This window comes from Symphalangus syndactylus, chromosome 12, assembly GCF_028878055.3.
Source record: "Symphalangus syndactylus isolate Jambi chromosome 12, NHGRI_mSymSyn1-v2.1_pri, whole genome shotgun sequence".
Classification (NCBI taxonomy): domain Eukaryota; kingdom Metazoa; phylum Chordata; class Mammalia; order Primates; family Hylobatidae; genus Symphalangus; species Symphalangus syndactylus.
The window spans coordinates 67,098,095-67,126,074 of record NC_072441.2 but is presented as its reverse complement, the minus strand read 5'-3'; the positions used below and the strand labels follow the sequence as shown (position 1 = coordinate 67,126,074).

General features: G+C 38.2%; 1 protein-coding gene and 1 pseudogene across 4 annotated transcripts in view; one reads left to right on the top strand and one right to left on the bottom strand.

Annotated features, from left to right (window-relative positions):
* TRIM33 (tripartite motif containing 33) overlaps nt 1-27,980 on the top strand; it is a 125,579-nt gene that overhangs the window by 33,400 nt on the left and 64,199 nt on the right. For all 4 annotated transcript variants that reach the window (XM_063625813.1, XM_063625812.1, XM_063625811.1 and 1 more), the window contains exons 2-4: nt 20,237-20,355; nt 21,200-21,344; nt 21,514-21,646. In XM_063625813.1, the coding sequence (XP_063481883.1) occupies nt 20,237-20,355; nt 21,200-21,344; nt 21,514-21,646 (397 nt within the window). The remainder of the gene's footprint in view (nt 1-20,236; nt 20,356-21,199; nt 21,345-21,513; nt 21,647-27,980) is intronic.
* LOC134734185 (eukaryotic translation initiation factor 2 subunit 2-like) lies at nt 12,387-13,471 on the bottom strand (annotated as a pseudogene).

Here is a 27,980-nt window from a genome sequence, read left to right as displayed (position 1 = left end):
CACTCAAATCTTTTTTTTTTTTTTTTTTTTTTTGAGATAGAGTTTCACTCTTGTTGCCCAGGCTGAAGTGCGATGGTGCAACCTTGGCTCACTGCAAACCTCTGCCTCTCGGGTTCCAGCAATTCTCCTCCTCAGCCTCTGGAGTAGCTGGGATTACAGGTGCCCACCATCACGCCTGGCTAATTTTTTGTATTTTTAGTAGAGACAGAGTTTCACGTTGGCCAGGCTGGTCTCGAACTCCTGACCTCAGGCGATCCACCTACCTTTGCCTCCCAAAGTGCTGGGATTACAGGAATGAGCCACCACACCCGGCCTTAAGTGTATTATTGAAGCCCAGATACGTAGTGAATTTTTTATTTTGCATGTACTTTTAATCTGTGTGGGTTCTTTTTATAGTTCTCTCTTGAGACTTCTTATTTGTTGAGGCTTTGCCATATTATTTTATTATTTGAACACTGGTTCCTTTTTATTCTTTGAAAATATTTATGATAGTTGCTTTGAAATCTTTGTTTTTATTCTCACTTGGCCTTTAGTTTTTTTAGGGCTTTCTTGTGTCTCCATTTGATATGTGCAGTGTCCCAATTAGCCATGTCTGTATAGACAGTTGATCTTAGCCCTTCTTTGACTCTCATTTCAAGTTTCTTTGTATTAATGTGGTTGGTCTGCTGCTTGCTCTGTGACCCCCAACCCAGGTATAGCAAAACCTGTTCTTTCCAAACAGATACTAATTTATAGCTGGCAAATCTCATGTTTTCGTATTCACCTCTCTCCCCAATTGATTCTGCCATGTGTGACAGCAAAGCTGCTGTTTTCATGGTCAGTCCCATTCTAGTAAAACTACTGATTTTTCAGACCAGAGTTTTGGAGTAAATGGGAATCGTGGGAGCATCCTCAAGCAAGAGGGCCAGTGCCTGTCATTGCTTTTACCTGAAACTTCAGCAGTCTTTGTAGAATAAGTGTGTCTCATTTTGCATGACAGTAGTTGATTCCCTGTGGTCTGAATTTGTTGTTTGTTTTTTTTTCTTTTTGACAGTTTTGTACAGTTTTATACTTTGTCTTTGAAGAGAGGATTTGCTTTCCCTTGTGCCATTATTGAAAGTGGTCCAGCTGTTAATTTTTTTTGTACCTTCATTTTGTTGTAAACTTATCTTTTAAATTTTAGTAGTCTTAAAAAGTAAGTGACATCTCAGCTATCCTGCGTTTTTTAGAACTGCAGTGTCCTGTACCATAGCAACTAGTCACTGGTGGTGATTTAACTTTTAGTTATCTAAAATGAAATTTTAAAATTTAGTTTGTTGGTTCCACTAGCCATTTTCTAAGTGCTCAGTGGCCAGTGTTGTATTGAGTACTGCATTGAACAGTGCACATACAGCACGTATCCATTATTGCAGAAAATTCTGTTACACAGTGATGCTCTAAAATCTTTGAGACGAATAGTAACTTGTAATAATAGCTTACATTTTGTGAGCACTTAGTGTGTGTCACATTTTATATGTATAAACATGTAGTCTTTCCAACAACCTTTGAGGTAGGTACTGTTATCCCTATTTTGCAAATGGGAAACTAAGACTCAAAGATTAAGGAATTAACACAAAGATTAAGGAATTAGCAGCTCTGAAGGGGTTGAGATTTAAATCTGTGTAGTCTGGCTCCAGAATCTGTGCCATTAATAATTTTGTATATTGCCTCTTTGGTAAATGATATGCCTGTTTTCTGAGTTAAATAGAGAAGTGTTTTTTTTTTTTTTTTTTCCCTTTAAGGTTTTGCTAGCTTTAAATGCTATTTAATATTTTGGTAAATGATTCTTTCACATTTAGGTTGTTTGCTTCTCTTTTTTAGTGTTCTCACTAAAAATGTTGGAATTTTATCATATGCCACTTTAACATCTGTTTATATAACCATATAGTTTTCTCCTTCAGTTGTTTTGATACGATTAGTTTGTTAAATTTCTTTCCGTTGAATAATCCTTGAATTCCTGGTAAACCATGATCATAACATTCTTTTGACAGATTGACAGAATGTTTGTTAATATTTCATTTAGAAATGTAGAGTCAATACGCTGGAGTGGTCTGCAGTTTTCTTCTTTTGAATTGCCTTTGGTAGGTTTTAATAGTAAAGCAGTGTTGGGCTCTATAAAATGAATTCGGATTTTCACTCTTTTGTTCTAGATTGGTTCAAATAATAATGGAATGCTAGTTTGTTCTTTAAGCATTACTCTCCTGTCTATCTGGATTTTGTATTTTTTTTTAAAATGGCAACTTCTTCTAATCTTTGTATGCTAATATGTCTATTCAAGTTTAATTCTTGTTTTGCTTTTGATGAATCATATTTTACTAGAAAATTGTCCATTTATGCTAGATTTTAATATTGCTTGCTTTAGAGTTACATGGAGTATTTTCTGATATAGGTTTAGTAATCTTTTAAAATTTTTTTGCTTTCTCTGTTTTCATTCTCTATGTTTTTTTTCTCTTCGTTAGATTCCTAAAGATTTTACTTTTTTCTCAAAAAATTATTTTTAGGTAATCAGTTTTGTTTTCAGTAATGTATATATTTCAGCTTTTATATTTAATTCTGTTCTCATACTTTTTTAAAAAATTTGTCAAGGAAAGATAAGTTTTATTAGTTTTATTTTTAAACATTTAAGTCTACAGATAGAAATAATAGAGTTGAGTATGAACTGTTTCTGCTGCGTTTTTTTCCAGATAGCTTGTAATTTTAGTTTGGATTTCCAGATGGAATCCATTTTTATTTTGGGTTGTGTGTAGTGATGTTTTTATTTACTTTCACTTTGTGAAGTTTTAAACTTTTATAGGATGTGGACTGTAAAATTCAGTATCTTTTTAATTGAAAGGTTTTTTTTGTTCTTATTTGTTTTTGGTAGCTGAATACAAGATCAAATTTTGTAAATATTACACAGACATACCAAAAAATGTATATATTCTATTCCAGGAATATATAATAAATAGCTCTGAAATTATTTCATCCATTCTTTTATGTTTTGTTTTTTTATACCTCACTTGAAAACTGTACTTCTATGTTTGCATGATCTCTTTTATTTTAATAATTTTTCGTTATTATCATTTTGAGACAGAGCCTCTCTCTGTCACCCTGGCTGGAGTGCAGTGGTGTGAACATGGCTAACTGCAGCCTCCACCTCCCGGGCTCAAGCAATCCTGCCTCAGCCTCACATGTAGCTGGGACCACAGATGCACATCTACACGCTGAGCTAGTTTTTAAAGTTTTTCTAGAGATGGGGTCTTGCTTTGTTGCCTAGGCTGGATCCTTTTATTTATTTAGTTGTTGTTTTTGTTTATAGATTTCTTTTGAAATTATTTTCATGCTGTTTTTTCTTGGTCATACTAAGTGGCATTCTCTTTTGCTTTGTTAAACATTTATTATTATTTTTATTTTGAGATGAGTCTTGCTCTGTTGCCCAGGCTGGACTGCAGTGGCACCATCTTGGCTCACTGCAAGCCCTGCCTTCGGGTTCATGCCATTCTCCTGCCTCAGCCCCCCGAGTAGCTGGGACTACAGGTGCCTGCCACCACACCTGGCTAATTTTTTTTTGTATTTTTGGTAGAGACAGGGTTTCACCATGTTAGCCAGGATGGTCTCGATCTCCTGACCTCATGATCCGCTTGCCTCGGCCTCCCAAAGTGCTGGGATTACAGGCATGGGCCACCGCGCCTGGCCTAAGACTTATCCTTTATTACTGTTTTTTTAGCAATTTATGATGTGCTTTGCATGGTTTTATTTAGAAGCGCTATCTTCAGAGATTATTGTGGTTCTTCATCTTTGGCTTATAGTTTTTATTAAAGTTGGAAAACTTGATGATTAGTTCTTAAAGTATATTTCTCATTGTTTTTATTTCTTCTTCTGGGAATTCAGTTACACATATATTAGACCACTTGATAATTGTCCCACAGGTAGTGAGCCTCTCTTTTGTTTTGTGGGAGGGCATATTTTGTTCATCTTCATGTTCATTTCTGTTTGTCTCCCTTCAGTTTTGCCAGATTTTTCTTCATGTATTTTGAAGCTGTCTTGTTACGTACACATATGCATATAACTGTATCTTCTTGAGAATGGATATCTTTATTATTATACAAATTTTGCTCTTGTCTCTAATGATTATTTTTGTGTAAATGTCTATTTTATCTGATATTAGAATAGCCACACCTGCTTTTTTTTTTTTTTTTTTTTTTTTTTTTTTTGAGATAGAGTTTTTGCTCCTGTTGCCCAGGCTGGAGTACAGTGGTGGGATCTCGGCTCACCACACCCTCCACCTCCTGGGTTCGAGCAATTCTCCTGCCTCAGCCTCCTGAGTAGCTGGGATTACAGGCATGCGCCACCACACCCAGCTAATTCTTGTATTTTTAGTAGAGACAGGGTTTCTCCATGTTGGTCAGGCTTGTCTTGAACTCCCTATCTCAGGTGATCTGCCCGCCTTGGCCTCTTGGCCCTCCAAAGTGCTGAGATTACAGGCATGAGCCACTGCCCCTGGCCTTTTTTTTCTTTTTTTTTAAATAGAGACAAGGTCTTGCTCAGTCACCCAGGCTACAGTAGAGTGGCATGATCCTAGCTCACTGCAGCCTTGAACTCCTGGGCTCAAGCAAGCCTCCTGCTTCAGCCTCTTAAGTAACTGGGCCTGCAGGCGAATACCACCACACCTGGTTTAATTTTTTTTTTTTTTTAATTTGTAGAAATGGGGCCTTGCTGTGCCACCCAGGCTGGTTTTGAACTCCTGGCCTCAAGTGATCCTCCCATCTCAGCCCAAAGTGCTGGGATTACAGGTGTGAGCCACCACACCAAGACTCCAGCTCTTATGTAACTACGGTTTCCATGATTTGACTTTCTTTTTTCTTTCATCCTGTATGTGTCTTTGATTTACGGTGTGTTTCTGGGCTGAGTGCAGTGATGTATGCCTGTAATCCCAGCACTTTGGGAGGTTGAAGCGGGAGGATTGCTTGAGGCCAGGAGATTGAGACCCACCTGGGTAACATAGTGAGACCCTATCTCTACAAAAATTTTACGTAAATTAACTGAGTGTGATGGTGTATGCCTGTAGTCCTAACTACTTGGGAGGCTGAGGCAGGAGGACTGCTTAAGCCCAGGAGGTTGAGGCTGCAGTGAGCGCCACTGCACTCCAGCCTGGGCTACAGAGACTATATCTGGAAAAAATAAATTAAGTGTGTCTCTGGTAAACAGTATATAGTTAATTGTATTTGCTCTTTATTTTCATTGGGGTACTTAATTCATTCTCATTTACTATCATTGATATGGTTAGATCTATGTTGATTGTTTTGCTCTTTGTTTTCTGTGTAGCTCATGTATTTATTGTTGTTCATTGGTTCCTCCTTATGTTAGATATGAGTTCTAAATTTCTCTTCAAAGAATCAATGTCAGTATGTTCAATTCTTTGCCTTCTACTTTTAAACTTCCTCATAAAGCAATCTTTTTCGATCACGTGCTCCACCCTTACTCATTCCGATTACCTGCTCCACCCCGACTCATTCCAATTACCTGCTTCACCCTGACTCATTCCGATTACCTGCTCCGCCCTGACTCATTCTCCACCCTGATTCATTCCAATTTCCTGCTCTGCCATAACCATTTTTCCTGCCAAACCACTCACCTTGTCACTCTATTTAAAGTAGCCAGTTGGAATTAGTTTAGCCTGTGTGATCTAACCCTCACCAATAGGGGAATGACACAGCAGCAGGGGCCATGTGCGTCAGGAGTAAGAACCCCTTCCCCTCCCTTGTCCAGGTGTGCGCTCACCATTGCTCCATCTGTGAGGGCGCACCCTTCTATAGAAGTAAATCACCTTGCTGAGAAGAAAAAAAGAAAATTTTATATTTGAGTGCTATTTATTTTACAGCACCGAAACTTTATTTGTAACACTTATTTGCCTTCTTTTGCATTACATACATGTTTTCTGGTGTATCATTTTAATTCCTTCATTGATGTTTTTACTGTGAGTTTTGAGTTGATTTCTTAGTGATTACAGTATGCATATTAATTTATCACGGTCTACTTCAAATTACTATTAACTTGACTTCAGTAAAATGCAGAACCTTTGCTCCAGTGTGGCTCTCTTCCTCCTTCCCCCCCCCACCTCTGGCTTTGTGTAATTGTTATGTTGTTACATCTATGTGTTATAAACTCAGCAATACTGTGCTGAGTTTATACAGTTCTTTATACTTTTATGGTTTTTGAAGAAGTTAAGAGAAGAAAGGAAAAACATGTTTGTAAATTTTCTTACGTTAATTAGCCTGCGTTTATTTACCATTTCTAGTACTCTTTAATTGCTGTGGATTCCACTTATGGTTTGGTGGCATGTTCTTGTTCTATCTAGTTCTATCTTGTTCTATCTAGTATACTTCCATTCCCTCTCCTTTCTTTCTGCTATTATTATCTGAAGCAATTTTCTTTTAAATAATTTAAGAAAGTGAAAAAGTAGGTTTATATGTGTTAGACATTTACCTATATGATTAACCTTACAAGTGCTCTTTCTTTATATCCGTTTGATACGATCTTTGATGTCACTTCCTTTAAATCTGGAGAATTTTCGTTAGCGTGTTTTGTAAGGCAGGTTGACTAGCAATGAATTGTTGTGGGAAGTCAGGGACCCTGAACGGAGGGACCGGCTGAAGCCATGGCAGAAGAATATAAATTGTGAAGATTTCATGGACATTTATTAGTTCCCCAAATTAATACTTTTATAATTTCTTACGCCTGTCTTTACTGCAGTCTCTGAACATAAATTGTAAGATTTAATGGACATTTAACACTTCCTCAGTCAATATTCTTGTGATTTCCTATGCCTGTCTTTAATCTCTTAATCCCGTCATCTTCGTAAGCTGAGGATGAATGTCACCTCAGGACCCTGTGATGATTGTGTTAACTGCACAAATTGTTTAAACAATGTGAAATCTGGGCATCTTGAAAAAAGAACAGGATAACAGCAATGTTCAGGGAACAAGAGAGATAACCTTAAAATCTGGCTGCCTGTGGGCCAGGCAGAACAGAGCCATGTTTCTCTTCTTTCAAAAGCAAATAGGAGAAATATTGCTGAATTCTTTTTCTCAGCAAGGAACATCCCTGAGAAGGAGAATGCGTTCCCAAGGGGAGGTCTTTAAAATGGCCGCTTTGGGAACATCTGTCTTTTATGGTTGTAGATAGGGATGAAATAAGCCCCAGTCTCCTGTAGCACTCCCAGGTTTATTAGGACAAGGAAATTCCCGCCTAATAAATTTTGATCAGACCAGTTGTCTACTCTCAAACCCTGTCTCCTGATAAGATGTTATCAGTGACATTGCGTGCCCAAAACTTCATTAGCAATTTTAATTTCGCCCCAGTCCTGTGATCTCGCCCTGCCTCCATTTGCCTTGTGATATTTTATTACTTTGTGAAGCATGTGATCTCTGTGACCCACACCCTATTCGTACACTCCCTCCCCTTTTGAAAATCACTAATAAAAACTTGCTGGTTTTATGGCTCGGGGCATCACGGAACCTGCCAACATGTGATGTCTCCCCCGGATACCCAGCTTTAAAATTTCTCTTTTGTATTCTTTCCCTTTATTTCTCAGACCGGCCGACACTTAGGGAAAATAGAAAAGGACCCACTTGAAATATCGGGGGCTGAATTTCCCCTGATAATGAATTCTCCCAGTCTATGTTTATCTTAGTATGTCCTCATTTAATTTTCATTTTTGCAGGTTAGTTTTGATGGATATAGAATTCTTGGTTGGCAGTGTTTTGTTTTATTTTTTTCTTACATTTTTAAATTGGTTTCCATTTAGGCCAAGTTACTGAAGTTCTTAAATTGATATAGGCAGAATTTTAAAAACTACTTCAAATTATGTCATTCTACTTGTTAAATATGAGTTCTAAGTTTCTCTTCAGATAATCAATATGTCAGTATGTTCAATTCTTTGCCTTCTACTTTTAAACTTAACTTCCTCGTAAAACAACCTTTTTCAATCACCTGCTCCACTCTGACTCATTCCAATCAGCTGTTCTACCCTAATTCATTCTGATTACCTGCTCCACCCTATCTCATTCTAATTACCTGCTCCACCCTGACTTATTCCAATTACCTGCTCCACCCTGACTCATTCCGATTACCTGCTCCACCCTGACTCATTCTCCACCCTGACTCATTCCAATTTCCTGCTCTGCCATAACCATTTTTCCTGCCAAACCACTCACCCCGTCACTCTCTTTAAAGTAGCCAGTTGGAATTAGTTTAGCCTGTGTGATCTAACCCTCACCAATAGGGGAGTGACACAGCAGCAGGGGCCACGTGTGTCAGGAATAAGAACCCCTTCCCCTCCCTTGTCCAGGTGTGCACTCACCATTGGTCCATCTGTGAGGGTGCATCCTTCTATAAAAGTAAATTGCCTTGCTGAGGAAAAGAAATTTTTTTTTTTTTTTGAGACGGAGTTCCTCTGGCGCCCAGGCTGGAGTGTAGTGGCGTGATCTCGGCTCACTGCAAGCTCCGCCTCCCGGGTTCATGCCATTCTCCTGCCTCAGCCTCCTGAGTAGCTGGGACTACAGGCGCCTGCCACCACACCCAGCCAATTTTTTGTATTTTTAGTAGAGATGGGGTTTCACCATCTTAGCCAGGATGGTCTCGATCTCCTGATCTCATGATTTGCCCACCTTGGCCTCCAAAAAAAGAAAATTTTATATTCGAGTGCTGTTTCTTTTGGGGCACCAAAACTTTATTTATAACACACTGCCTTCTGAATTTTTTTTTTTGTTTCTGCTCAGCTCATTGTTAATCATATTGTTCCCAGGTATGTCATGAGTTATTTTTCTCCTACTCTTTTCAAAATTTTCTTGTCTTTGACTTTTAACAGTTTAATTGTAACCGTGTATATCTTTAAAGTTAAGTTCATGCTTGTGAATTTTTATAAGAGCCACAAAGGCCTTCCTCTGTGTTTTGTTTTTGTTTTTGTTTTCATTTTTGAGACAGGCTCTCACTGTCCCCCAGTGGCCCAATCACTGCTCACTGCAGCTTGACCTCACAGTCTCAGGTGATGCTCCCACCTCAGCCTCCTGAGTAGCTGGGATTACAGGCAGGCGCCACCATGCCTGGCTAATTTTTATTTTTGTAGACACAGGGTCTCGCCCTGTTGTCCAGGCTGATCTCAAACTCCTAGACTGAAGTGATCTGCCCGCCTCTGGCTCCCAAAGTGTTGGGATTACAGGCATGAGCCACAGCATCTGGCCACCTCTGTATTTTGTTTTCAATCACTTTATTATGAAATGAAATACACTGTTATAAAATATTTTCTATTTTGATAATTCTTAAAAATTCCACTTGAAAAATTTTCTGCTTGAACCACAATATTGTTCCTTAATTAGCAGTTATTTCACTTTGGGGAACTGGTCATTTTAAAAATTTTATTTCTTAGAGTTATTTGGATTATGCTCATATATGTTGTCAGTAAAATATTTAATTTTTGGAATTTAAGAAAATTGCAGCCAGGTTACATGATTAATGTGGACATAGGAAAACAAAATACTTTTATGTTTCTAAGTTTAAAAATTTTATTCATATATTCAGTGTTTGGGATGCGTAAGTGTTCACATTTCAGGAAGGCAAGATGGTACTTAAGTTTCCAGCATCGTCTGTGGTCATACTCTATAATCAAATGCCTTAATATTTCTGCAGCAGTATTTACACTAAATAGCGTAACTAAAGATATATATAGCTTTATGCCAGTTCAGGTCCGGTTTTTTTCACTAAATGTGTTTTGTGGCTAAACATACCATAATTTTCTGTATTTCAAAAACCAGATAAGGAAGTGTGAGCTTGACAACCATTAAATTTTTTATAAAATAACATGTTTTCCATTTTTATTTTGCCTTTTGTTTGTGGCTACTATCCTGCATAAATTGCATAATTTGTTTTGACAGTTTGTGGACTGTGTCCTTCATTGTTGCACAGTATTCCCACTATTCCTATGTAATGCTTTTTTAACTTTGACTTAGGTTTATCTAATACTAATATTCTTCCTGTTTGTTTTTGGTTTGTTTTGCCTTTTCGTTTTGTTTTTTTGCAGTTGCTGCTGTATGTTTGTTTATCCTTTTCTTTTTCAATAGGTATGTCTTAAAGTTTCATTAGTAGCAGACTACTAATTTGCTTCTTAGGATTACCATTCTTCAGGTCTTCTAATTTTTTTAATGTGGAAATTGTGTTTATTTAAATTTAGCAGGGCACTTTTTTTTTTGAGACAGAATCTTGCTGTGTCACCAGGCTGGAGTGCAGTGGCGTGATCTTGGCTCACTGCAGTCTCCGCCTCCTGGGTTCAAGCAATTCTCCTGCCTCAGCCTCCCCAGTAGCTGGGACTACAGGTGCACGCCACCACGCCCAGCTAATTTTTGTATTTTTAGTAGAGTTTGACCGTATTGGCCAGGATGGTCTTGATCTCTTAACTTTGTGATCTGCCCAGCTCGGCCTTCCAAATTGCTGGGATTACAGGTGGGAGCCACCATGCCCAGTCTGATTTGCTTTCTTATCATTCATATGCTCACTGGACTATCACTTTTAATTTCCTTCAAGAACTTTGCAGGCTGGGCGCAGTGGCTCATGTCTGTAGTCCCAACACTTTGAGAGGCCTGTGTGGGAGGATTGCTTGGGCCCAGGAGTTCGAGACCAGCCTGGACAACAATATGAGACCCCATCTTTACAAAAAATCAAAAAATTAGTTGGGCATGGTGGCATGAGCCTGTGGTCCCCACTACATGGGAGGCTGAGGTAGGAATCACTTGAGCCCAGGAAATTGAAGCTTCAGTGAGCAGTGTTCATGCCATTGCACTCCAGCCTGGGCGATAGAGCAAGACCCTATCTCAAACAAAACAAAACAAAACTTTTTCTTTGCATTCACAACTAGGCTAACTGGCACAAGAGGCCTAGCATTGGCCTGTCTTGGCTTTTGACATGCCTTCTCACTAAGCTTAACAATTTCTAGCTTTTTAAAATTTAATGTAGGAGATGTTTGACTTTTTGTTGTTGTTGTTTTTGTTATTGACCAAGTCCTGCTGAATCGATTCTTCTTTTCAGTTGGACACTTTGAGGCCATTGTAGGGTTATTTATTGGCCTAATTGCAATATTGTTTGGTCTCAGGCATTAGGGTGGCCTGAGAAAGGGAGAGACAGGGAATGGCCAGTCAGTGAAAGAGTCAGAATACATTTATTGATAAAGTTTGCTGTTTTCATTGGGCGCAGTTTGTGGGGCCTCAAAACAATTACAGTAGTAACATGAAAGATCAGAAATCACAGGTCACCATAATAGATAAATAATAATTTATAAGTTAGGAATATTGCAAAAGTTAACAAAATGTAACAGAAAGACGCACAGTGAGCACACATTGTAGGAAAAATGGCGTCTACTAATTTGGTTAATGCAGGGTTGCCACAAACCTTCAATTTATAAAAGCTCAGCATCTGTGAAGCGGTATAAAGCTAAATGCAGTAAAACAAGATATTCCTGTGTATCTTCAAGAATATAAGAAGCCCTAAGAATACCAAGAAGCTTTATGATAATAGATATTAGTTATACTTAGTTTATTATAAGATATTAGTGTTCTTCGTATATGATTGTATGTGCACATATGTGGCCAAGTATGACTATGACTTCACCTTAAGCCAGCTTCATTCTTAAGTGATAAAATTAACTTTGGAAATACTTACTGACGTTATATAAATATATGTTACTCTGTGATATTATTTTATAGGATTTAAGCCATTTTTATTATAAATTATTTCAGTTACTTTCTGTATCGTATCTCCAAGTTTTCCCTGTATAAAGCAGCATTCTTCTTTTTTCTCCCTCTGTTGACAGGTCATTTTGTCTCTTTTCTTCATTGCCAAGTTTTTTGTAAGAGTGGGCAACATATTCAGCATTTCACATCTTCAGCTCCCCATACTCATGCTAATGTCTGTCTGCCGCTACCTCCATTGCTATAAAATTTCTTTAGTAAAGATTAGTGACCTGTTGCTCCAGAACATAGTTACTGTTTTTTGCCATCATTCCTTTTGGCAAATACATATTGCTTTCTAGGTCTCTATTTTTTAAATTTAATTTTCTTGCACTGTTACAAGAACTAATTTATCTTACAGATGCCAGTGAACAATTTTGAAAAACACTTCCTTACCCCGTATCACATCTCTCTGACAGAGAGAGAAGAGGCAATGATTATGTCAACAGTTTGAACAGCAGCATCTTGCAAGAGTTTCAGACCAGCCGACCCCTCATCAAAGAACTTGGCAGCTTTTAATCTTCTTTTTTTAATACAACAGTATATCCCTTCTGATGACAAACCTGTCCCACCAAATCTCCACAACACATTGTAAAATCAGTGATTGGCAAATTAGTTAGCTTTGGCATGGATCTGTGCTTGCTTGCCTGTGACAGCCTGGAAACTGGTTTTGTACTTGCAACAGAGTGTCAACAATAAGTTGCTCACTGTAAGAAGGAGAGTTGAGTCTCCTTCTGCGGGTTTGTGTCCAGTGATCAGTATGTGTAAAAAGTATTCCTTAATATATCTTCTGAAGACTTTTTCTGTTTCTGTTGGAATCTTCTTTGATTACAAGTTGGTTATTACCGTCTATAGAACCACTTGTACCCAATTCAGCCAACAAAAATGCGAGATGTTTGGGCTGATGATGTAATAGTTTACAGATATCTGTAAAGTTGACAAAGTAAGTTTTCTTGGTTCCTACTCAAATGACCTGTAGAGGTTTGATGACAAATTTCCTTTTCAGCAACCACATCTGGATTCTTTTCCCTCGTGGTGTTGAACATTTGCTTCAGTAGCTCCTTATAAGTGTATCTGAGACTGCCCTAGCAGGGCCTCTATGATTACTGAATGAGATACCGTTGTCTTTTTTGCTGTCTTCATCTTCTAGAACTTTGTCTTTCTCTAGTATTTCATCCTCATCTGGGAACTTGACATTCTTCTTTTTCTTCTTTTTATTGCCAAGCATAATATTAAGGTCGTTCTCTGGTCACCTGGTTCTTGAATATCTTTTCAATCTTAAGATCCTTTACACCTTCTTCAGCTTCATCAATATCAAACATCTTTTTTGTTTTTTTCTTTTGATTAAAGAAGTTCAAGTCATCTAGATCATCAGAAGCACCTTTTTCCCTACTGTTCTCCTCATCAGCTTCCAATTCTTTGTCCCCAGTTGGCTCTGGCTCCACTTGTTTTGTTTCTAAGGGCTGGGTCTCCTCTGTTTGGGTATCCCCTTCCTCCTCTAACTAAAGGACTGCTGCTGCTGATTTTACTTCTTGGTCATAGTAGGATCAAAAATCATCTCATCCCCAGACATGGCTGCAGCTCGAATGGGCTAGGCACAGACTGGAAGTCAGACAGATCTGCCCTAGCCCCCAGCAGCGGCGCTGCTCCTGCTGTTACCTCTCCTACCACTGCACTCTCTAGCCCCTTATTAATGTGTGCACATAGGGTGGGAATAGAGATAAGTGCACGGTGGAGAGAGGAACTAGACTTAGGCATGGTTATACTTCTTCAGTTTGAGGTTTCTGGCACCACTTGACAATCTTTTTCCCTCCAGCTTCTTTTTCCCATTCTTTGGATAATTCATTCCAGTCTTTCAACACTTAACTCACAGGACTCTCTTATCATTTGGACTGGGCTCTGACTTAAGTAATTAGAGGCTGTAGGTATAAATTCTCTCAACTCACGTCTCTATATGAAAATATATCCGTAATTTTTCATTATTTTCTAAGGGAAAGGAGAGTGGTGTTGATGACCAAAGCTTTGGAGTGACTGCTTGAGAATATTCGAAAGAGAAGCTAGGGCCAAATGAAAAGATTGTTAGGTCATGCTAAGAGTCAGCTGACTTTAAGCACATTGTGTAATTTTAAAAGTAAATTGGTACAGTGGTAACAAGTTAATCATAAATGGTTAATGGAAAAGTAGTTGATCCCTCTTTGACTCGTGTTTGTTTCAGTTACACAGACAGCTACGTATTTGTGTCCTGGCCTTTGATGTAAAGTGTACTTCTTGTAGTTTGCAGTTGAAAATGTTTGAAAGCTGTCTCCTAAATTTGAGAGCTCTTTTTCTTCTGCTTGACTTGTAAATATTGGTGTAACAAGGGTTATTGTCCTTGATAATATTCTTCCTCAGCAGTCATAACTGCACTTCACATTTGAGTTATTTACATGCTGGTAGCTCCCTCCACACCCTTCAGCTCCAGAAATATGCTAGTTAAACACCATCTATCCAAAACTTACTCATTACATTTCTGGCTAAAACACTTTTTCCTCATTTTGAGTAGTTATGTAATTATCTATGCATTACCCACACCAGGAACTTGAGAATCATCTAGAATTTCTAATTTGTTTCTTCATTGTAACTCTTAGTACACCTTCATCATACAGTCATTTATTAAGTCCAGTTGATACTCTGATTTATCCTCTGCATTTCCTTTAATATTGCCTTAGTTTAGTCTCTTGTTACTGATAGACCAGCGTTTTAATTAGAGAAATAGTTTAGCATAGTTCTTAAGAGCATGAGCCGTAGACACAGACATGTTAGTTTCAGATCTTGGCATTTACATCACCACATGACCTTCAGAATGTTTCTTGATTTCTCCGAACCTCAATTTTTTCACCTTTAATGTGGGGATAGTAATAGAACCTACTTTACAGGGCTGCTATGAGAACTAAATACACTTATACATATAAACTTCTTAAAGAGTTAACTGATCTGGCCGGGCGTGGTGGCTCACGCCTGTAATCCCAGCACTTGGGGAGGCCAAGGCAAGCAGATCACCTGAGGTCAGGAGTTCGACGCCAGCCTGACTAACATGGAGAAACCCTGTCTCTACTAAAAATACAAAATTAGCTGGGCGTGGTGGCGCATGCCTGTAATCCCAGCTACTCCGGGCGCGGGGGCTGAGGCAGGAGAACAGCTTGAACCTGGGAGGCAGAGGTTGCGGTGAGCTGAGATAGTGCCATTGCACTCCAGCCTGGGTAACAAGAGTCCATCTAAAAAAAAAAACTCAATCTCAAAAAAGAAAAAAAAAAAGAGTTAACTGATCTTATAGTAAATAATGCATATTTAGATGCAATTTTTTTGTGAATAGAGCCTGTCCTCAGCACAGCACTCATTCTCAAATGGACAGATTAAAGTTCTTATTTGAGTGAGGACGGACATGCAGGGAAGAGCAAAGTTGGGTTGGGAAACATCAGGCAAGGGACATGGCATAACAGAGAGTTCCCACATCCCTAGTAGTTTTATGAGCCAAGCTGAAAAAATGACATCAACTAACAGATTCTTAGAATTCTTGTCTGTATTTTAGAACGTTGTTCTCAAAAAGTATAGCCCACAAAGCTGCAATGTCAGCATGGCACTGAACTTAGTCTCTGAAATTTATTATTGGCTATGTGAGCAGGGTTGCACAGATTATTTTACTTTACAGCAACTTGACTGTATTTCATGTGATTCAACTTCCAGGTCCTCAATTACTATGTTGTGTTATGGCAAGGTTTTACTTTTTTTTTTTTTGAGACCGAGTCACTGTCTCCCAGACTGGAGCACAGTGGTGCAGTCTTGGCTCACTGAAAGCTCCGCCTCCCGGGTTCACACCATTCTCCTGCCTCAGCCTCCCAAGTAGCTGGGACTACAGGCACCCGCCACCACACCCAGCTAATCTTTTTTGTATTTTTAGTAGAGATGGGGTTTCACCATGTTAGCCAGGATGGTCTCGATCTCCTGACCTCGTGATCTGCCCGCCTTGGCCTCCCAAAGTGCTGGGATTACAGGCGTGAGCCACTGCACCTGGCCTTAATGTATTTTTGATTGACATTTTATACCTTAATTTTTCTTTCATATTGTAATTAAAATGACTCTTTAAAACTTTAATTGTAGTGTAACAAGCTATTGTAGTTTGATGTTTTGATTTCATCATTTTAAAATCTCCCAAACTAATATTTATATATCTTTATATTTACTTTTAGGCCATGCATGTTTAGTAACAACTTTTATTGTTACCTTTGCTAGTTGCTTTTTGCATCTCACATCTAAATATGTTTCCATTTTCTTAAATATTAGGTTGAACTGTATAAAGTTGCCATATTTGCAAGTCATAAGTGGTTTAATATTGGCAATTTTATATAGTTTGACTTTATGCTTTACTAGTTCTTATAGAAATGGGCAATACTCATGTCTGAAATTTTTTTTTTTTTGCTTTTACTCTTGAGTAAAAGTTTTTTAGGTTATTGAATTCTAGATTGACTTTTGCTTTCCCTCAATGCTTTGAAGATACTACTCCTGTTATCTTTTGGTATTGCCTTTTACTGGTGAGGTCTGCTGTCAGCATGATTGTCTTCTATAACTGTAATTTTTGTTTTCATTCTAGTAGTTAAGAGTTTCTTCTCTATCTTTGTTTCTTAGTTTTCTTATAGTATATCTAGCTGTTATTTCTGTTTGTCCCACTCAGGACTTGGCTTACAGTCTGAGGGCTCATTTCTTTGAAAATTCTCATTCATTATCTCTTTAAATAGCATCTCTATTGCTTATCTTCCATTAACTTTTATTTGACTTATGGTAGAGCTTCTCATTTAGTTCTTTAGTTTCTTACCTTCTCTTTTGCAGTGTCCATTTTTTTCGTTTATCTGTACAAATTCTGTATTATTTCTTTTATATCTATATCTTGATAATTTTCAGTTATCTTTTGCTTACCATTTAACCTGTTTTGAGCTTATTCGGTGCTATTTTATTTCTCTATTTCTTTTTCAGATCTACCCAGTTTCATGGATTGTTTGGCCCTTTATCACTCTGAACAATTTCATACATATTTGAAATCTTTCAGACTGCTTTATTTATTTATTTAAAATCTGTGGTTTCTAGGTTGTTACTTCTTGGTTTATTGTGTTTGTTGACTCACACTGAGATGTTGGGTTTGCTCATGTGCATTGAAGTTTTTATTGTGTGAGCCTGTCTTCAGTGGGAGTCCTTGTTGTGCTCTAGGTTGGGAGGTGTTCTCATGAGATGGTTTTGTGTTTGTAAGGTTACAGACAACTTTTTTTATTAGTTTCTTGACTTGGCATTTCTGTATCCTGTACAGATGGTACAGATTTTGGTTATATATTTATATGTATGCATACAGCTTTTTTGGGGTTCTCTAGGACCGACAAGGGTTTCAGGCTGTAGGACACTAAAAGCCCGCTTCATGCTTTGCTCCATGCTTTATGAAGGGAGTTCATAGATTGTTTGGGAGTTCCATGCTTTATGAAGGGGTTGAGTTTCACCTTTTAAACTTTGTTTTCCTGTTCCCAACAGTGGTACTGTAATAACTCCTGTGACCCACATGCATCAGTTCCTCACCACATGGGCTTTGAGTTTTCTTTTTGTTTCTGGCACTTCAAAATATTTTCTTCTTCCTTCCAGGGTTAGTTAAGTATTTTTCAAAATACACTTTTAATTTGTTATGTTTTAGCCATTTCTGTGTTTGAGTTCAGGGAATCAGTTGGTCTTTCCACACCTGCTTAATCACTCATCTTGAATGGAAGTCCACCAGTCAACTTACTGAAACTAAATTCCACTTAACATTGTAAAGACAAACTGCTTTGTAGACTTGTGTATTTTAGCCTTTTAGAAGAATCTCATTTCCCACTGACCCCTCATACCCAAATAAAAATGTTAGTAAATTTACATTTAAAAGAAACTAATTCAATAAGTATGAATGGGTCTCTTAGAACTTGAGCTTTGAATTGATGAAGTCAGTTCTAGGGACATTATGCATAAAACTGGTCAGTAGCTTTGGTTTTAGAGTCTAGGTGTCAGTTTTTTTGTATAGTGATCAGAACTCATCATAGTGACTAGTACTGAGTGATTAAGTCCGGAGCACACTCATCTGATATACACTACTTATAAGGGGAATACATACTCAAATGTAAAGTGGCTCTCATTTTTATTTTTATTTATTATTATTTTTTTGAGATAGGGTCTCACTCTGTTGCCCAGGCTGGAGTACAGTGGTGTAATCTCAGCTCACTGCAGACTCTGCCTCCTGGGCTCAAGCAATCTTCTCACCTCAGCCTCCCAAGTAGCTGGGGCTACAGGCGCACACCACCATGCCCGGCTCATTTTTGTATTTTTAGTAGAGATAGGGTGTTGCCATGTTGCCCAGGCTGGTCTTGAACTCCTGGACTCAAGCCATCTGCCTGCCTTGGCCTCCCAAAATGTTGGGATTACAGGTGTGAGCCACTATACTTGGCCAGCTCTCATTTTTAGAGCAGACATTTATGTAATTTTAAGATTTATTGATAAATACAGAAGCAGATAGCAACAAGATCCCTAAAGAACCTTCAACTCTTGTTGTGGGGGTAAGACACTCTGGCTACTGAGTAATCCGTCAGAGGTAAGTAGTCAGTATAGAAGTGGGATTTGCTGATGTCTGTAGACTTGCATGTATTCCCTTGTGTCTCTTTGGGACTTCTTCATGCCTTGTGGCTGAATTCCAAGCTTCTCTGAAATTTTTTTCAGCAAGTAAGTCTTAACTCAGGTGTATCTTGTCATTCCTGTGTACTACGGCCTGGGTTTCTTCTGTATTGTTGAATTATTCTTTTTCATCTAAATTTGCTAAAGTTGCTTGTGTACTGATATATGTGCCTTGCTCCTTCCTTCACCCTCGTTTTTTGAATCTTGTGTTAATCCTCTAAATTCCTTAATATCATTTTAGTGGGGATTTAGACTTAAGAAGAAGATGAATTTTTGTCTTCATAAGCTGTGATGTCAGCCTGCTAGATTGAGTTGGAAATTTATAAGAATCTGAGAATTAACTTGAGTTTCAGAAAGTGTAACATAGAGCTGTATGGAATAATTTATTTACACAGAATGGATACTTTCAGAACGTTGAATCTTGCTTAGAACATAGAATGTCTCTCCATCTTTTGTGTCTTTCAACAAAAATATTCCTTCATTTAGATGTTACAAATTTCTCATTAATTTTCTCAGTATTTTACATAGATGTAATTATATACATATGGATAGAAGGAAAGATAGATATATTTTCTGCTATCTTTTGTAGCCTCCTGTTCTTTTTTCTTATAATTTGTAAACTTGTACTTGCTATTATCAGTTTCCTTCTTTCTTAGTTGAGTTGGGGGTCCCCCAAGATTGGCTTCAGGAACAGTAATCCACCAGAAGGACCCATAGGATAGAGAAATTTTTTATATTATGGTTGCATTTTATTATAGTTGAAGACATTATAGTTGAAAGATACAGATTAAAATCAGCAAAGAGAAAAGGTGCATGATGCAAAGTCCAAGAGAAAGCAGACCCATGCTTTCAGATGTCCCCAGCAACAATGTGGGACAATACACTGGGAGTTTGCCAAGTAGGGAATCTCACCTGAGCCTTGGTGTCTAAGTTTTGGAGAACACTAGCAGGTGAAAGTACAGATGATCTTTCTTCTCATAATAGCATGTATTCAAGTATCTCTAACCAAGTCAGAATTTATAAGATGATAGATTGTATATTAGTTTTCTGTTGCTGCTGTAACAAAATTACCACAAACTTGGTGTCTTAAAACAGCACCTGTCTTACTGTTTTACCATTATGGAGGCCAGCAGTTTGAAATCCCTTTCATTGGGCTAAAGTCAAAAGTGGTGGCAGGACTGGTTCCTTCTGGTGGCTCTGGGAGAAAATCCATTTCCTTGTCTCTTTCAGCTTCTAGTGGTTGCCTGTCTTTCTTGGCCTCTGGCTTCTTCCTTTATAAAGCACATCACTCTACTCCCTGCGTCCATTGTTATTATAATTGCCTTCCACTCTTCTGTAGTCTTATTTTCCTCTTCCTCCCCCTGATAAGGTCACTTGATCACGTTTAGGACCCGCTGGACAAACCATCTCCAGAGCCTTAATCACATCTGTAAAGTCCCTTTTACCATGTAAATTAATATTCACAGTTTACAAAGATCAGGATCTGGATTTCTTTTGGGGCAATTATTCAGCTAACCACATATTGTAATGAGGAAGCACTTCTTGGGAGGCATCATAATGCTTGTTTTTTCTTTTCCTAAATAGAGTATCACTTTTACCCAAATGGAATAACTCGCTGGGTTATTTTACTGAACTCTTGATGCTCATTTCTTTGGTCTTCTCTGTGATGAATTAATGTTTCCATATGGACATCATGCACAATTTCTTTATTCCTGAAGAATATTTTAAAATGTTGTTATTTTATGTTGTAGTTGGTGTAATACGGTGCCCAGTATGCCGCCAAGAATGCAGACAGATAGACCTTGTGGATAATTATTTTGTGAAAGACACATCTGAAGCTCCTAGCAGTTCTGATGAAAAATCAGAACAGGTATGCTTCTCAATTTTTCTTTATATTCCTATCTTGATATCAAACTGTAAATTATAAGAAAAACATGTTTGGATAGTTAAGTAATTTAGGGTGGTTCTGCTACGGATTCCTGTTTCAAATAGAAAGTTAAAGATAGCTTTCTTATATACTCTCAAACTTAGTTAAATGAGACTAAAGCTATTACTTAAAATATGATGCTCTTGATTTTAATCCCACATCATGTATCACTTTTTTCTTAAATAAAGAAGCCTGGGACACAGTAGATAGACAAAAAAAAAAAAAAAGTCAAATTTGGGCCAGGCATGGTGGCTCACACCTGTTATCGCAGCACTTAGGGAGGCTGAGGTGTGAGGATTGCTTGAGCCCCGGAATTCGAGACCAGCTTGGGCAACATAGTGAGACCCCATCTGTTCAAAAAATAAAAATACTAGCCGGGCGTGGTGGCGTGCGCCTTTAGTCCCAGCTACTTGGGAGGCTGAGGTCGGAGGATTGCTTGAGCCCAGGAAGTTGAGGCAGCAGTGAGCCATGATTGCACTACTGCCGTCCAGCCTGGGTGACAGAGCGAGAACCTGTCTCAAAAAAAAACCAAAAAACAAAAAACAAAAAAACAAACAACAAAAAAACCACAGTCAAATCTGCACAGACTTTGTGTTCTCAGCCTTAGATTTTTACCTACATGAATGATCTGTAAGGAAAAGGATTTTGTTGAAGATAAATGGATAACAAAATAATTTGATTCTGTGTACAGTGAAATAGTATATTTAAGAACAAGTTTTTTTTTTTTTATTTTTTGGACCTACATTTTATGTATTTAATTTAGATTAGTGCTTATTTCCTCTTTTAGGTATGTACTAGTTGTGAAGACAATGCAAGTGCAGTTGGCTTTTGTGTAGAATGTGGAGAGTGGCTATGTAAGACATGTATCGAAGCACATCAAAGAGTAAAATTTACTAAAGATCACTTGATCAGGAAGAAAGAAGATGTCTCAGGTAAGATAGATGCATTGTAATCATTACAATGATTAACCTCCCTCTTTTGCCCCTATAGCATTTTCTACTTATTCTTTATAAACTTTGGATAGCAACATCAATAGGAATTTAGAAAACTAGACAAAAATTGTATGTTTGGTTAAAAAATATTTGTTTTATTTTGTTACAGAGTCTGTCGGAGCATCTGGTCAACGCCCTGTTTTCTGCCCTGTACACAAACAAGAACAGTTGAAACTTTTCTGTGAAACATGTGATAGATTGACATGTAGAGACTGTCAGCTATTGGAACACAAAGAACATAGGTACAGAAATCATAATTACTTACCAGGAAATACTATAAAAAGTGCTTGTAAAGTCATTCTTCGTCTTAAAGCAAATATTGATTATATGTTTGTCTCTTAATCTTTTAAATCTAAATTTTACATATTTTAATTTCTTGAGCAATATATGTTTTGGTAAATTATTTAAAGATTTCCACATTTATATCTAATTGTCTTATGAATGTTTGTTAAAATGTATCATTTTGTAGGTTTGGGTTTACAAGAATGGAGTTATATTATTCATTTGTTTGCTACTCCTGTGATTCAAATAAGCTTTTTCTTGGTGTCCTATAGTATTTTTGGCTGTAATCTACAAAAGCAGTATTCCTTTAAACATCAAATCATAAGTACACTGATTTCATGTTACATATAAAATTTGTAGAAAAGCTAGGGATTTATGAACAACTAAGCAGAGTTACTGACCCTCTGATACATACCTTTGTATTTTAGCCTTGTACCCTCAGAATTCAGTAGTATTCATTTACTGTGAGTGTGTTTCATATGAACGGTTTGGGAACTGTACTAAAATTTCTAGTAGTTGTGTAACAATATCCTTCAGTAAATTTCTCCAGCTTCCATGGCATCTATTTATTACAAGTAAAAAGATGGTGTCACCCATAGTCCAGAATTTTCCAAAGTGTTTTTCAAACAACAGTTTTTATGGCTGGATGGGAATAGATTTTATTAATCTATTGCCAAAAATGTGTAAGAGAACTTGGGTTAACCACACTTAAATGTGTTTCTTAATGATATGATTTCTTAGAGTTTTTAATTCATTTGAATTCATTGAAGTTTATTAGAGCCTTCTTAAAGAGGGGATACAGTAATCCTAATTGCCAACAATTATTGCGGCCTTAACTTTGTGCCAGGTACTTTTCTGAGTGCTGAATATGTATTTAATTCATACCAACTACCCATGAGGTTTAGGTACTAGTATTATGACTGTTTTAAATGTAAGAGAGCCTACTCACAGAAAGCTGTAGTAATCTGTACAAAGTCTCATAGTAATTGGTAGTACCAGGATTTGAATACAGGTAGTCAGACTCCAGATCTCTTCTTAACCCATATGCTCATTTTCTTCCATAGGGTATAGAGAATATAGAATGCAGAATGTCTCAAATTTGACTATATAAAGGTAGTGCTTTTTGTTCTTTTTCAAGGCATCTCTCACAGCTTTACAGTATATTTATTAAATTTTTGTACTCTTAATTTGTTCAGAAATGTCTTAACCTATAACTTGGCTGAAATTTTAGATTGTCTGCTAACAGTCTCAGTAAGACATTAGATTACCTTTTTCACAGCTGCAGTCAGATCGTTTTTTGAGTGTTAGATTTCTTATAGCTTTTTAAGTTGATGGTGAGAGGCAAAAAGAAAAGGAAGATGTCATAACTTTTCCTCATTAAAGAACAGCTTCAGCGGCATTGCCACCTCAAAGTTTAACCATTATCCTTCCCTTTCTTTTACCATTTTCCTTTACCACTTATATCTAAGTCCTTATTATCTCTTGTATAATTTTTTAAAAAAACTGTTTTTTTCCTCCTCCTATACCCACACAACACAGAGCACTTCTGTGACCATGTGTGTGACCAGTTTCCCCTCATATTGACTGATTCTCGCCAGCTTGGTGTCCAGTAAATGAGTTCAGTTCTGTCGCCGTCTACCTAGAGTTAGAGTCAGGTCCCACAAGTTAAGGGCTCAGTCCTGCAAACTGCCATTCCACTTCAAATACCAGTCGTTAAGTCCCACCTTCTGATACTTAAAAAAGAATACATATATTTTTTAAAAGACAGGTTCTTGCTCTGTCACCCAGGCCGGAATGCAATGGCATGATCATAGCTCACTGCAGCCTCAAACTCCTGGCCTGAGGCTGTCCTCCCTTCTCAGCCTCCCAAAGTGCTGGGATTACAGGTGTGAGCCACTGAGCTTGGCCCCTGGCCTCTGGTATTCTGACTGACTGACTGTAAATTGGGGGCGGGGCAGGGCGGTTCCCACGACCCCTTCCTTGAGTTTGGTCATTTGCTGGAATGGGTCATAGAACTCAGGGAGGCATTTAACTTACTATTGCCAATTTATTACAAATTAAAGTAGTTACAACAATTTAAAGATCTTAATTGGTTTTATTTGTGATTTTAGATTGTTTCAGTGAACTGAGCAGAGGAGCTTGGTTTTATAGACAGAGAGGGACTGAGGAAAGCAAAAACAAAGAATAAAAAGTGGTTGGTCATTTCAAAGTTACTTTCCTAGTAAGGCTGGAGCAGGGTAGAACAATAGAGAAATAATTGATTGGCTAACATCAGGTTACCTCAGGTTACCTTTTATTGTAAGGATTAAAGACATCAGCACCATAGGAGAGGTTTACCAAAAAGAAAAAAAAGAAAAAAAGGGGGAGGGGTTAAACACAGGGAGCCTCATTATCATGCCAATTGAAACTGGCTTATTTGGGAAATGAGGGTGCTATCTCTCTCCTGATTTCTTGGATGGTCTGATAACTCATTTTCAGTTTGATGAACTCAGCATGAGGGACTCCATTTTGATTTTTTTTTTCTATTTCAACAGTTTCAATGAAAGTTTGTATATAAGATTACTTTATTCCTGCATCTTCTCAATTGTTTCTTCCTTGTATTTTGGCCTTTTCCTTTCTTACTTGGTGAGATTTGACTTTTTGTTCAAGGATCTTTTTGTGGTCTTTGTCCAGTTTTAACCTAGTGATAACCACTATGCTGGCGTGAATGCCTACATGGACAGTTGTGCCATTAGCCTTTTCCCACTGCATCTGTTCAGTGTTGATGATATATTTCAAACTTTGACTAAATTGCCAGTTTGCTGACCTTTATAGTGTCCTCGCACAATCTGAAATTTATCATCCTTTTGGATGAGCATGGAATGAGCGCTGTACTTCTGTCTTAGCTCTTAGGAAAGAGGGGAAGACGTAATCTTCCTATAAATGTGGGAAGGTGCATTGAAACACCTTTTGTGGTTCTTGCTTCAGTCAGAAGTTACAAAGGGATTAAACTTTATTTTGGCCACTCTTGCTTCAGCAGTGGCCACAAAGGGGAAGAGAACTGTATGCTGCTTCTGGTTCTGTCTGTATTTTGATTTTTAGTCTGATCTGTTGGGGCCTAGTGCAGGAGCTTAGTCCAGAACAATGTCCTCCTGTAATTTTTGTTTAACTGTATATATATGGAGAAAGAGAATTTTTCTTATTTTTTGAAGAGACGGGATCTCACTCTGTTGCTCAGGCTGGACTCAAGCTCTTGGGCTCAAGTGATTCTCCCACTTCAGTGTCCCGCATACCTGGGACTAGAGATGTGTACCACTGTGTCCCACCTGACAATATTTTATTTAATTTTTTAAAAGAGATTAGGTCTTGCTGTGTTGTCCAGGCTGGATTTAAACTCTTAGGCTCAAATGATCCTCCTGCCTCAGCCTCACCAGTAGCTGAGATTACAGGTACATATCACCATGCCCAGCTCAACAATATTTTAAAGAATACAAATGAACAACTGGGTGAAGAGATGCATAGGGTGAAGTATGTGGGAAGGGGTACGGAGTTTCCACAACCCTCTGTGGTGGATGCCTTATCCTCCACATGTTCAGTAACCTGGAAGCTCTCCAACCCTTGCTCTTTCGGGTTTTTATGGAGATTCATTATGTAGGGATGCGTGATTAAATTGTTGATCATTTGTGATCATCTCAGCCTTCAGCCCCTCTCTTCCTAGGTTAGGAAGTAGGGCTGAAAGTTCCAACTCTTTAATTATCTGGTTGGTTCGCCTGGCAGCCAGCACCCATCCTGATGGGTCTGGGAGTCCCCAGCTATTGGTCATTTTGTTAACATACAAAAATGTACTTATTTCAGAGATTCTGAGGGTTTTAGGAATTGTATGCCAGGAATAGGGACAAAGACCAGAACAAATATATACTAAAATATCACACATTTCTTCTCTTTTGTTCATGCTTTCATTTTATTTTCTCTGGATGGACTGTTGCAGAAACCATATCATTGGACTTAAAAGCCAGCCTCCCATTACTTCAACAGGTTTACAACTATTCTCCCTACTTTGAGGTTTACTCTGTCAAATTCATCCTGTCTGTGTTGCTGCCAGGGTTATTTTGCTAAAGTATAGTTGACCCCCATTAAAAAAAATACTTAACAGTAATCAAAGTTTAAGTGTTCAGTATGTTATCACCCAGCCAGATTCTCCTTTTCTCCCTGTCCAGAAAAAGTCAGTACACTGAGACAGCAGGAGTTGCAGCAGAGAGAGTTTAATAATTGCAGAGTGGCTGAGCAAGGAGGATGGGAGATATTTGAGAAATATTTCTCAAATTCCAACTCCTTGAGAATTTGGAGATGAGGGTTTTTAAAGGGTAGTTTGGTGGGCAGGGGCTAGGGAATGGGTGTTGCTGATTGGTTGGGTCAGGGATGAAATCATAGAGGTGTCAAAACTGTCTTTGTGCAGTGAGTTATGCTGAGTCACTTCCTGAGTAGGGGGTCACAGGACCAGTTGAATTAGTGTCTTGGTATGGGTCACCAGCCTGGGTGGTATCAGTTAGTCCAGCAGAATGCAAAGTCTGAAAAATATCTCAAACACTAGTCTTAGGTTTCACAATAGTCATCTTATCTATAGGGGAAGTTAGAAATCTTGTGACCACTTGCTAGTGACTCCTGAGCAATAAGCAATTATAAAAAACAAGACAGGGAACAATGATTGCTGTTTATGCCTAAATCTTAGCAGAATTTAGGCCCCTACTGTAATTCTAACCTTATAGCCTTTCATTAGCTTCACAAAGGTGGTTTCAGTCCCTGAACAAGGAGGGTATTAGTTTCAGGAAGAGACTATTATCCTTGCTTTAAACCATAAAATAAATTCCTCCCATAGTTAGGTTGGCCCACATATGGGAATGAGCAAAGACAGCTTGTGAGGTTAGAAGCAAGGTGGAGTCAGTTAGGTTTCTCTCACTGTTATGATTTTGCAAAGGCAGTTGCAAGTATAACATACATTATTGAATTTTACCAGTGTCTTTCTCTTCATCGTCTGTTCAGAGTTACAAAACAGTCCACAAGATCACCATCACTTCTGACACCAACTGCAGAGTTCTGTGAAAACCCAAACATAGGGGAAAATCACATGCCTGCTGAGTTGATTTTTTACTTTCTGTAATCAGAGTAGTGGCCCTCCAAACAAGATGCTGTGCATTCATCTTGGAATTGTCCATAAACCAAACTGCTCTTTACTGATTAATAGAAAGTAGTTTATAGTGTAGCACCCATCTGATCACAGCATCAGCAGCTCCTCAGGTAGTTTCAAAGTCAGCCTTAGGGAAAAAGAAGCTACCTGCTTATAAGTATGATGAGTACCTCTTTGCATTCTCCTGGTTGTAAATCCTGCACGAACTATTTCTATTTTATAGGGAACTCTTCTGGACACTGCCTTCCTTATTAGTGTTTCTCTGACATCACCTAAGATGTTATGGCTATTTTGAATTTCAGGATTATTTTATGTCCTTCAGTCATAGATTCAGTCTCAGTTAATGCCTGCAGTAGCTGTTTTTTTCTCCAGTGTTGTACATTGTACCATGGCATCCGGACATCTTCTGGTCCAAAAATCCTAGTGGTTGCTACTGGGTGGCACTCATAGGGTTTTCCCATAAGCTGTAGTCTGCATTAGTATGTGTTGCTGACACTTCCCAAAATCATGGCGGAATGTGGATTATAGGGCCGTAAAGTATTGAGAGAGACTACTTTCTGCAGTTCAGATACAGCCTGTCTTTGATCAGGCCTCATTGAAATGTAGGCCTCTTTTAGGGAGTTTTATTGATAGGAGCAGCAGTATTCCCAGATATGGAATATGTGTCCTTCAAAACACGGATATACCCAACCAAACACTGGGCTTTTTATTTAGTGCTGGGGTAGGTGGCTACAGCAGTATATTTTTCTTTCTCTGTTGAGTGTCATAGGATGCTCCTGTTCTGGTTATTTCTAAGGATTTTTTCACCATTTAGGCACGCCCTTAGACCTTTGCTGGATTTATCAGCCAGCTCCTGTTGGTCACATGTCATTGCTGCTTTTTTCCCCTAATTCCCCAAACTTTTTATCACCATTGCATTTAAATTAGTCCTGCCTTGGTCTTCAGTTTCTGATAGTAGCATGACATCATCAGTGTACTATATTATTACATGTGGGGACCCAAATCAACTCTAAATTTCTCCTAACCAAATTATGACGGTAAGCTGGTGAGTGGAAATAACCCTGTGGTGATAGAGTAAGTGTAAATTGGGATCTCTCCCACTCAAAGGCAAATTGTGGTTGGCTCTTTTT